This window comes from Micrasema longulum, unplaced genomic scaffold, assembly GCF_059751315.1.
Source record: "Micrasema longulum isolate JH-2025_06_02 unplaced genomic scaffold, ASM5975131v1 h1tg000321l, whole genome shotgun sequence".
Taxonomy (NCBI): domain Eukaryota; kingdom Metazoa; phylum Arthropoda; class Insecta; order Trichoptera; family Brachycentridae; genus Micrasema; species Micrasema longulum.
The window spans coordinates 123,931-136,794 of record NW_028277525.1 but is presented as its reverse complement, the minus strand read 5'-3'; the positions used below and the strand labels follow the sequence as shown (position 1 = coordinate 136,794).

Here is a 12,864-nt window from a genome sequence, read left to right as displayed (position 1 = left end):
CCAGCATTAATACATTATTAACGGCGCAATCTAGAGTACCAGGTCACATTATGCGAGGAAGTAAATGTGTATTCCTTTGCCTGGTAATGTTAAGGAAAATTAAAGAGATAAAACAAAGAGCATCAGCTTAAGAAACCAGTCAAATATTTATATCGCATTCTTACTGTAAAAGAAAACAATTTATTACCTAGTCAAAATGGTGTCGTTCAAGCACGCCAGATTTGTGTTTGTTTTAACAATCTCAGTCATATGGCTGTGGCAATATATAAGGCAGTCGTGAAGCAGAGGATCCATCTAAAAAAATTAATAGTCACAAAGGATGTTAAAATTTCAAGTAAAATTGGAATAATGCATTTTGATATTTAAAATCTATATCTCGATATTTATTTATTAACATACACGGCACGCAGTGCCTTTTACCTTAAAAAGATACATATTAAAAATAGTATAAACATTTCAATATAATGTGAAAAACTTAAAAATTAAATATAAAAGTATGATTTTACATAGATACTAAATATATAACACAGCAGTTTTGTATAAAATACATATTTAGATATAAAAAATAATTAAGCAATTTGTGCAAATAAAATTGTAAAAGGAAAATAATTTATGTATATTTTTCTTTAAAAGGTACAAAATATAAGTATATTAAATACAATAAAATTATTTTGTATAAAAAATAGTTTAAAAAAATTAAATAATAATAATGACAATTATAGTAATTTAAAAAATAAGTATTCACGTAAATATGGTATACAATAATACCCATACAAAAGTAAACATAGAAAGCACTATAATCTAAAAAATGTCAATTACCGTTCATCATCTTTAAAATGATTAAATAGCGTTAATTTATATAAGCTATACTTTACGTGAAAAATATCAGCAACGTCGGAATAGTTATTGCCGAGAACATGGAGTCGATTCAGAATAGCATTATACGAGTATACGGTACGTGAATTGTTGCAACTAAACGGAGGTACTTGACGAGTCATTCGTCCAGGTACCTTGAAGTTAATGAGCGCTAATAGATTTGGGCAGTCCCATGTAAAGTTGACAATCTTAAATAAATTCAATAAATCTATAATTTTTCTTCTCTCGGTTAGTTTTTACAAGTTCAAAGTATTTAATAGGAAATCATAGTTAATAAATTCACATCTAATTCCGAGTTTAATTGACATTACAAAGCACATAAATACATGAAATTATCAAGATAATACTGGCAAAGTCCTAACACAGATTCAAACATGATCCTATCAAACTTATACGAAAATCCCTTTTGTCGTAACATCAAATCTCTCACAAAACTATAATTATTGTCCTACTAACAACAGTGGGTACAATCCTGCGCAAAAACCTCAATCGTCCTAACACCGTTTGTCTCTGACAATCTTTCAGACCTTAAAGTGGGCAAAGCGGGTCCTAGAGCATGGTCAGCGCACAGTCCTCTGAGTCAGTGGACTATTTAGTATTGCATGTTTACACCCCCCTTTGATGGGACAACAACAACACAGACGGGCAAGAATTCAGTTCAGAGATCCAGTGCAAGTACCCAAGCTTGTATTTCTTTTTTTTTTAAGGGATTTAATACTCGTGGTAGGCCTTATATAACAATTATTTAACTTTTTTCAATGCAACCGGTCCATTAATTATTTGCGATAATTAATTTATTATATATACGGCCTAAGCCAATTACAACAGTTACACGAAGAAACATAAATTCAAGAAACTGAAAAAAACGAACATAGAACTATGTAACAAAGACAAACAAGGGCTAAACAATAATGGTATACAATATATTCATAAAAACGAAAGACATAAGACTTCAAGCTAAACTATGATAATCCAACTTCATCCCACACTGTTTAGTCGCGAAGAGAGAAGCCGGAAGATCTATCCCAAAGAATTCCAAGTCGTGTGAAGAATTGACTAATCTACACATTCTGGACATCGGAGCATAAAACAAAAGTTGCGCTTAGAAGATTTAATAAATAGCAGATGTTGACTTCTGGTGACATAGTTGGGAACATGAAAAGAAATTGATTGCAACAGAGATGGGACATCAGCATTAAATATTTTGAAAATGCATATGAGGTCCATTTCAGTTCTACGTCTCTCCAATGAAGATAGATTAAGAGATTGCTCTATTTCGAAATGGAGTTTGTAATCCGAGCAACCATGCCACTTTTCTTAGAAAACGGTGTTGAAATTGTAAATTTTTAACCTGCAGAAATGAGGCTGATACCAAAATAGGCACCACGTTGGTTGGATCTAGCAGAGGCCAGTCCGCGACGAGTATGCTATCCCTCTTCACCCAGCGCATCAGCCAGTCGAAGATCGTGACGTCGCAGTGCACGGAGATGTCCATATCCTCGAGCTTCTGGCCGGAGGTGACGTCAGCGAAGTAGCCCATCTTGGAGACAAGCAACTTCTGCGGGCAGCGGAAGTCCCTCTTCAGACCCTTCACCTCGTCGCACACGTGGATCTCCACCTCACCGCTGAAAAGTGAATGACAAAGTTTATTAATTGGGCCTCTTGGCCTTTCGAAGTGCCAAAAAAATCAAATATATCAATTGTATGTAGTATCTCTATGGGCGTTATACACGACCCCTCGCCTGATAGTTTCTGTGTATTTGTGTCAATACTCACTCTCCTTTGTGTATGTATTTATCCCCTCCGGTTGAGGATTTTCTTCTTCCCAACTTATCACGTGATGCAACACCAACTCTTTCTTTCGATTCCCTCTCTGTGAAGAAACCTGGAATACAGAAGCACTTGACGTCAAAATTGCAATTCAATCATCATGATTTATTTTTTTTAGTTTTAGTGCTGCAAAACAGCACAAACTAAGCCCACTGAATCTAATGAGACACGAGTTTTGAACCAGCTTTGCATACATATTATATGATGTTATGTTCAATAACAAACATTATAGTACACCGGATGCTCTTTTTTTATGGTTGCACGTTACAAAAATGAAACAAAAAAATGCTTTAAACATTATATGTAATATAATTGTATCGGGCGCGCCTCGTCTCTCTGAGGGGTGAAGTGGGATGCCCCGCGCGCTCACCTTATTGAACCATTAGCGACTTTTTCCTGTGGGGATATCTGAAGGAAAAAGTTTTTAAACATCGACCTCACACCTTGGAAGAACTTAAGGATCGAATTCGGGAGGAAATCGCCGCTATGCCGATCGAGATGTGCCAAAGTGCAGCCGAAAACTTCAGAATCAATGTATCGCTGCTGGGGGCCGTCATCTTTCTGATGTCATCTTCAAGACTTGATGCGTAAAACGGCATGATGTACCAAATAAAATACAATTTATCTCATTTCTGTAAGTTGCGCCGTTTTTTTTTATATATGGGGGATGGTAGAATATTTCCGATGATTAGTTTTAATTTTAGGAATGTTTACCCATATAGCCGATTAGATATTGGCAAATTCCCACAAAAAAAAATAGTTTAAAATAGAACTGGCTATTAAGGCCTTTTTCTTTGAATTACAGAAAATACCTGTATCGGACATCGTCGTTCATATTACGCCGCGGAATGCGACGGCAAGTGCCGATCGTTTAAAACATCATCAAACCTAGCGGCCCTTGTTGGGGCTCATAGACGGAGGCGGTTTCTACACGAGAAAAAATGTTCGACTGAGCGCTGAGAAATCCTTAGACCTCGATGGCAGCTGAAGCTTCGCGAATCGTCGCTAGGGCTACACGCGGCACTTCAACCAGAGCGGCCGGCACCGGTGTTTTTACAAGTTTTTCCATTTGTTAGTTTTCTTGCTTATTTCTAGTAGTCTCGATTTTGTAATCTAATAAGCTGCCCCTTTAATAAAGACGGTTAATTATGTCACTTACGGGGGCAGACGTTAGAATATCGAGACTCTAGCCATAAATATGTACAGGGTTATGAGGTACTAGGCCTCACTAAATCCCACTAAAACGTATGTCACCCTTTTAATCGGTATGTAGGATCTTTTCCCGTGTTGTTTATGTATTAATTGGGACACGGGGATGATGCCTACATACTTCATTTTTATGTAAAATATATACCGAGGGTGTTATATGACTTTAAAAGTACTGATGTAAAAATAAAATATAAAAATGTCCAGCCAATGAGAGAGCGTCCTACGCGTTAATCCGGAGCAGCCCGACCCCCTCTCGCTCTCTCCTGCGGCTTAGGAATGCTGTCCCGCACCCTGTCCGACAGCGACACGGTGCAAAAATTCAATAAAACCTACGTGTTTTTTATGAATAAAGTTGTGTATAAATCAAGACTAAAGCTAGGGTTTCCTAGGACAGCGGTGCCCGTATTTTAACGGCCGTAGTGAACGGTGATGCGGTGGACAGCCGTCGTAACGGTGACTAGAGAATGGTTTCTTATGAAAAGGGTGTTAAATGGTGTTGATAACGCCGTTTTTCTAGGAAACCAGTCTCTAGTCACCGTTACGACAGCTGCCAACCGCATCACCGTTCAGTACGGCCGTTAAGATACGGGCACCGCTGTCCTAGGAAACCCTAGCTTAAGCGTGTTTTATTGGAAGTACGCCCTCTCCGCCTTCGACTCCGCCGCCTGCCCTTCTTGGAGGATATCACCGCCGACCCAGCCAGAGAAGCCTTTCATACGAGATGGCCGGACTACAGCAGCTACAGAGCCACCCCTATCTACAGTTCAACTATACACACGGCGAGGTGTCGTGTATTATACCTATTTTAAGCATTTTTTTATTAAATTACGAAGTAATGTAAGTCAATGTGATACGGTTGATATTAATTAGTTCTAACAATTTGTTTAATATTCGGTACAGTTCCGGCCGATGCACATCGTTGCTTACTTTTGTTTTCGCTGTCACCATAGTTTTTTTTAATGTTTATTTGTTTGTTTTTCCATACATATATTTACATAGAAATATACCAAAATACGCTTTAGAAAAATACATCTCAAAATTAGACAATAACATAAATTGGAAAAAATGCCCACAAAGAGTTCAGCGTCTGAGCGTGGGCCATTCCTTTTTTTAATTATTAAAACGTTTATGGCATATAAATATGGTATGATATGACCATGAAAAGAAAAAAAATACCAAATTAAAATATTATGCTGATATTACGAAAACATGATTTATTTGCAGTACGCATTTATTTTTTAAATTTTTTTTTAAAGAAGGTGTCTATCTGTTCCTTCCATGCTAATCCAAGACCTCAAACCTACTTTAAACTGTACCAGTGATTTAATGTTTTGTAGTTCCTTAGTTAGAAGATTGAAGAATCTTGGACCAACATGTAAGGAGTGCCTCTGTGCGAACTTAGTTCTGCGTCCTGGAACTGCCAGTATATTTTCGGATCTATTGCTAATACGATTTAAATTATTACTAAACAATTCCCTATTCGAGTAAACATATTTCAGGCACTGAAATAAATATCCTTTTCTAAAACTAAGACGTCCACTCTCTACGTATAATTCATTACTAGGAAATAGTCTATGTTTTTTGTAAATTATCTAAATTATATTTTTCTGTGCAAATTCTATTGAGCGACTTTGCACGTCCAAGACTCCTCTCCACCCTAATACACCACATGTTATTTTTTCTTGGGTTAAAATATTTTTCAGTCTTTGGAAAACATAAGATAAATATCTGAGTTTATCGGTTAGTTAAGCTATATGTTTTTCGTTAGGTTAGTTAACAAATAATAAAAAATAAAAAATCGTAAAAGTTGGACACAAAAAAAACAAAAGGAGCTGGATACCACAATTACATAACTTAACCTGCTTGATCGTCCCTGTAATGAATCGAACAGTCTCTCTTCGTGTATCATTACAGTTCAGGTTATTAGTCGCAGCAATCCGAGTGTTTACTTTGCATTCAAGCTTCCACCTCGGCCTATTAAACATTGGACAGTATATAAGAAGATGTTCTACAGTCGCTCAGTAATGCCATTACATGGACAGCAACTATCGTCTCGCAGCCCAAAGCGATGTAGATATTCCCTCGTGCATCCATGTCCTGAGAGAGCCTGAGTTAATTAATATGTAGGCGTTTCGTGCTTCCAAAATGTTTTGGCCTCATCTGTGCTTCTCTAAAGTTGCTTGATCCACTTATTGGCAGTTTTTTCTTCATAAATTTTCCTCCACTCATTCACTCCACTGGTTTGTTGGTTAGCAACCAATTTGTGGCCATTTTGTTTTATTTGACAACATAAACATAACGGTTTGATCGGATGATTTTGTAGCTCTGCTAGGCATTGTTTGTAAATAACTTGGATATTTACGTTACAATAAATAAAAATATACTATGGTGAATTGCAGTATGTTTGGTTGCAGCAGTAGGAGCGTCAAAGGTGTTATAAAGGAGTTAGTTTTCACAGGTAATTGATTTCGAATATTTTCCCACGATTTACATTGATTTTTCGCATTTATTGTCTCGACACATGTTTTATTTTGCTTAAAAACTTTCCTTATATCAACATATTTACTTCAGATACTATTTTTCTCAATTTAGGGGATAAATTTGTGAATCAAAGTATGTTTACTGTTGATAATGACAGCTGATTATGGGCAATATGTCAGGGCCGCACTAGACCTCCATATAAAGTTTGAGTTTTTATCGAGTATCAAACAAACTCAACAAAGGACTTTGTTTCCATTGAGATGGGATTTATGTATCAATAAATATAACATAAACATATTGTGAATAAAATGAATAAATAAATAAAAAAATAAACACAAACGTGTATTTTCAGTTTTATAAAATAAATATAGGTGAATTCTAGAAAAATAGATTGAAATAACCCTGCAATGATAAATACACAGGTACATATTTAAAAGTAATTACAATGCGAATTAATATCCATTTAGCAATTCTCGACCTGAGTACGGCCCATTGTTTTGCTGCGAACTGCAGCTAACTTAATACCCAATAGTCTTATAATGATTTTCCTACGTTTGGGCTCCTCTCTAGGTTACGCATTATTACTCTGAGCTTTTACCCCATAGGGGGTAATTATCCAGTGGTTAGAAACCACTGATCTAGACAGAGATAGGCTTTTTTTTTACAAGCAACGTGCTTTTAATTAGGTAATCCTGACGATACAATACGAAAATAATATACAAAAAAGTTATAGATTTGTGCTTCGCACTTACCGCTAAAACTAGCCGGCTTCTTGAGGTCAGCGTTGGAAGGGCTCGCTCCTGATTTTTTATTGATTATTGCCTGATGCAGCCCCGACAGCTTTGTAGGCTTGCCGTGGCCAACCATATATGAGAGGACTGAGTCTAATATGCCTTCATTCAGCACCTGGTAATATTTTTATTCAATGTTCAAAGGGTGCACAACTGGAGGGAGGGGGGGGGAGGGGTTAGTAAGGTTTTCCATTAAGGATGATCAGTAGAGAGGTACATTGGTAAAACAGATATCTACCACCATGCTATATAGACATGAATAACAAATTACAACAGGGGTGGAGAATACCTTAAATAAGGGAATATGGAAGTCTAGGCATTTACACGGCTTATGACCTGTCATTGGCTGGTTTAAGTGGCCACTTTACTTACACACTGTGTAACATTCACCATTTCGCCTATGTTTGAACATCCATATTTGTTCAATTCTTCCATCTGTTGATTTTAGTGAAGTTAAAGAGCTGAAACCTTTATTGTTGTGAATAGATTCATTCAAATCAGGCAAAATTGTGAATGTTACACAGTGTGTAAAGTGGCCACTCGAACCAGCCAATGACAGGTCATAAGCCCTGTAAATGCCTAGATTTTCCACATTCCCTTATTTAAGGTATTCTCCATCCCTGTTGTAATTTGTTAACCTTAATGACTCCCGAGGGGGTGAAATCCAGTCTTTTGTCTACGAACAATTAGATAAACTAAAATATTACATAGACATGCCCTATACAGTAATAAAAAAAGCACCAATAGTCCTTAAAATATAACTTGATTAAAATGACAGTTGTCAGCAAAGGTGACGACATAACTTTGTAGTACCTAACGTCTGACGAGTGATTTATATTGACACACGAAAAATCATTCGTACCTGGCTTGTTTTTTTTTTTTTTAATACAACGATTGACATATAAATCAACATAATTATATAAAATCAGCTTTAAAACTAAAATAAACTGAATTATTAACGACGTTCTTACGAGGTTACGTCTCAGCCGGAGACATTAAGGACGTCGAGAACATGACGCCTCTTACCAAATATGGAAACCCTGGGCACGAGCAGTGGCGGCTGAAGGGGTTAAAAATGGTGGGTAAATTCTTTTACAAAATAGGTACATATATTTTTTTTTCTCTTTCTACTTGGTATTTTGCTATGTTTTTTTTTTCTTTCTTTAAATATGCTTTTTGCTATACAACATACATTATTTTTTTTTATTATGACTTTAAATATGTTTCTTACTATGTTTTCTGTTTTTATTTCGCATTTTACTGAGTTTCAAAATATTTTTATAGACATATTTTAATGGTTTTTACTATGTTTTCAATGCATTTATTACTTTGTTTTTATCATATTTTTTTTGCTACGTTTTTTTACAACATTTTTACTATGTTTTTACTACATTTTTACTATTTTTTTTTACTACAATTTTACTATGTTTTTATTACATTTTACTATGTTTTTTACTACATTTTTTACCATGTTTTTACTCCATTTTTTACTTTGTTTTTTACTTTGTCCTGTATCTTTATAACTGTTTCTATATATTGATTACTGTTTTATATATTTTTTTAATGTCTTAGAACGGGGTAAATAACCCTAGTTTAGACAGTCAAAGCAACTTTACATAAATTATAATTTAGTGCATGTAATATAATGATAATAATAAATAAATAAAATAAATATATCGAAAATATTGGAAACAGTTTCCAAAAGTGGATTAGTCGTCAACAAAAATGCGTTGAAAAATCTTGTGATTACGTTGGAAAATAGTTAAGAAATTAAGCTTTCTAATGATGTATTTTTCAGTTCAAATAAAAAATGCCTTAAACCTGACAAAAATTGAGAACCTTATTTTTTACAAAAGTCTCGTATTATAATAATATCAATCCACAAAGCTCATTTCAATCTTGTAAAAAGGGACGAGAAAATACAAGCTTATGTTTATCCTTTCCATTAGAATTCGTTCTTTAAGTGAAGGTATGTAAAATACATAGGAATCCATTTATCATCGTAACTCTTCCAGTCTAGACCAATGCCAATATCATATTATTATTTTTAATCTTATTCTTGTCTTCCTCGTTTCATATTGTTATCTCCCGGGACAATGCCCGCGATCTGACTAATTTTGGGAGAAATGTTCTGTATATCCATGTACGCACGAGACGTTTCATCTTTTTCTTCCTCATAAGAAAATCTAGAGATAGCTTTGGGACAGTTACAGAAATGACCCGCGCATTCGACATAACATGAACATTTGGCGGCGCACGTGCTTATAGTATTCTAGATAACATCTATAAAAATATTAAGATTAATCTTCATGGTCCACTAATTGCATTATTTTATATACTTTCTTTATAATGTATTTTAAGTAAATTATTTTCAAAAGTGACAAATTTTGGGGGGTCATTGACCCAATGGACATAAGGGAAACCCGCCACTGGTCACGACGTCACGAGCCCCGTACATGTCTCGGCTTCCGCAATTTTTTCTCTAAAATGACCGGTCTCCGTTGTAATATTTATTTATTTATATACGGCATTTCTGCCATTTACATATATGTGGTATAAAGAGTGCTTAAAAATAAAAATATTTAAAAAATCGAGTATGAAATATTAATATACTCGTACTGTACACATTATCAATTACTTGAAATACATATATATTTTAAAGAAATTATACAATGACAAAATACATTAATCGATCAAATTATAACTATTCTAACCCAATCTTCTGAAGATGATTTGCTCTTTTTGATAAAAATATATTGGTCACTTTATTTTTTAAGTTAGGCAGAGACTAAATATATCAAAATGTGATGCACATTCATTCCCGGTATTCTGTAATCTAACAATAGGTGAGTTATATTGAGCGACCGCTCGAGAATTTTGACAATAAAATATTGCAGATGTTCTGCTTAACCTAGGTGGTTTCAGTAGATCCGGAGTATCAAACATTGGTTTTATTATTTTATATAAAGTCGTAAAATCGGTCGATGTTCTTCGTTCTTGCAATTTAGTTAATTTAAGAGAGTCTAAAATTTTGTTATAATTTTATTGATTAGTAGAAAAACCCATCTTAAAATTAATATATCTAAGAAATTTATTCTGAATTCTATCAATAGAATCTGAGAAAGTGATTTGATAAGGTGACCATATTGGAGAATTATAATCTAGTTAGCTTCTAACTAGAGATGAGTAAAGATATTTTAATGTGTTTATATTATTAAAATCTTTTCCGGTTCTAAGTACAAATCCTAATAATTTTAAAGCATTGTTAGATATTTTAATAATTGAATCGAACAAAACACCCAGATCGCTCACGGTACAAACATCAGTAATTTTAATTTGATTTAACATATAAATAAATAGAATCGGATTTATTATTTTATAGAATCTCATAGCTTGACATTTGCTTATATTGAGTTGCAATTTATTTTGTTGGCACCAGATGTTTAATTTGGACAAATTATGGGACAAAATGTTACAATCGTTAATGTTTTTTATCTCTTTGAATATTTTCATATCATCTGCAAATATGAGAACATGTACATTATCAAATATATCAATTACATCATTTATAAATATTAAAAACAACACTGGACCAAGATGCGAGCCTTGAGGTACTCCACTAACTGATTTAAATTTATATGATAATATATCATTTATTTTCACTGACAGGTTTATATCGAACAAATATGTTTTAAACCAATTTAGCAAATTACCTTTAATTCCAGATCGTTCTAATTTGTTAATTAGAATTTTATGGTTTACTTTGTCGAAAGCCTTGCTAAAATCTGTGTAAATATAATCGATTTGGGTTTTTTTGGATAGTGCATCAGATATAATATTTTGATATGGTAATAAATTAGTTAGTGTCGATTTATTTTAAACAAATCCATGTTGGGCGGGAGTTATTGATTTAGTTATTATAAATATTATTTTATCCAGTAAAAGAAAGCTTTTGGACTGGAAAAGTCCAGGCTTTTGAACTGGAAAAGTCCAGTAATTTTGGAATCGCCAAAAGTAAACAAATAGGTCTATAATTTATTATGTCAGTTTTATCACCTTTTTTTAAAAATAGGAAAGATATAACTCAGTTTCCAGTGATCTGGAAAATGACATGAAGAAAGTGATTTATTAAATAGAAGATATAGTGGATAAGCAAGAGTTGAGGCTTAGTAATATTATTAAGATTTAGAACTTACCTCAGAAAGTTTGGCAAGCAGCAACGAATCCATGCAATTCTCGTCCAGGTCGCTTTTATTTTCTTTCTTGTTTGGATAAGATTTTCTACAAAACGTGCCTAAAGAATTTCTCCTCAGCTCGCCTGAAAATATATTTAAATGTCAAACATTCGAAATAGAAATAGTATAAGAGGTTGACATAAGTTTCATTAGGTTTTTGTCCAAATCAAGAGAACAAGAGGACACAAGAATTAAGTCATCAATTCGTGGCATTTTCGCCGTACACAAAGTTTCCGGGTTTCGATTCTTGGTGAGAACACAAAAATTAAATGTGATTAAAGTTACCTTTTTTGCCTGCCTGTTATTATTTGAATTTTTTTAATTACTCCATAAACCAAATGTCTTATTTAGATATTATTTTGTAAGCAAAATAAAAACATAAAAATAACTGCTTTTACTAATGCTATCTGGCGGCCGATCTGTGAAACGTTTAAATATTTTCCAAGCTAAGATTTTTGTTTTTTTTAATTTTTTATTATTAATTGAATAAAAAACTGTTTTACCAGAAATAATATAAATATTTTATCTGTCATTTAAAAATTTTAAAAAATCCGCGTGTAAGGATTCGATTGCTATACACCCTATATATATATATATATATATATACAAAGTTTTTGACGGTCTCGTCGGCTGGAAGCGTGCCGTCTTCTGTAATCCGGCTACTCAGTGGTCGGGTGAGGTGTGGATGCGTCTGAGGTCGGGGGTCCTGCAGCTCAGTTGGCGGGCAGAGTGGGCCCGTCAAGAGGACAGATGCAACCAATAATTTCTAGACTAAATCTATCTATATATATCTAAATGGCAATGTTCGAATGGTTCTCCTCGATGGACTCGATAACTACCGGACCGATTTACATGCGGTTTTCAGATAAATGTACATCTTTGCCGCGAGGAAGTTTATAGCTCATAAAATCTTCAATTTATTGACTACAAAAAAAGTTAGGAGCGTAAATGTCTTTTTTAATCATCAGCAGGGTTGCATTCGCCGAGAATGTGGATACAAAAAAAAAGGACGTCGGTTATTTTTTTGGGTATAAAAAAAACTGGTTTTTAATGTTTACAAACAACATTGGTTTTTTTATGGATCCCAATCAGATTATTTCATTGAATTCCTTATAATTTCTATGCATTTATTTATTTTACTGGATTTAAAGTTGTACTAAAATAATATCAACTGACATTCTTTACATTTTTGAAAATCGCATTTCTGACTAAAGTGCATCCCTGAGCAGAGTTTGACATTTACTGTAAGAATTCTTTATTTGAAAATAATTAATTATTTTATGTTTTGGAATTCAAACACAAACAAGTACTTGGGTACCTACTTCAATTAAATATTTGAATATCAATTTATTACTTTTCGATTTGGAATTCAATCATAAACAAGTACCTACTTACCAATGAAAAGTTGCATATTTTTTACGTTTATCCGAACGGTTTTTACT

General features: G+C 33.9%; 1 protein-coding gene across 3 annotated transcripts in view; it reads right to left on the bottom strand.

Annotated features, from left to right (window-relative positions):
* The window catches only part of LOC148282521 (uncharacterized), a 39,354-nt gene that overhangs the window by 22,501 nt on the left and 3,989 nt on the right, over nt 1-12,864 (bottom strand). For all 3 annotated transcript variants that reach the window (XR_015822075.1, XM_088224952.1, XM_088224953.1), the window contains exons 3-7: nt 11,384-11,505; nt 7,149-7,302; nt 2,653-2,761; nt 2,228-2,501; nt 188-294 (exon numbers count right to left, since the gene is read on the bottom strand). Coding sequence is in view for 2 of the 3 variants with exons in the window: in XM_088224952.1 (XP_088081078.1) it covers nt 188-294; nt 2,228-2,501; nt 2,653-2,761; nt 7,149-7,302; nt 11,384-11,505 (766 nt within the window). In the remaining variant the exon portion in view is untranslated. The remainder of the gene's footprint in view (nt 1-187; nt 295-2,227; nt 2,502-2,652; nt 2,762-7,148; nt 7,303-11,383; nt 11,506-12,864) is intronic.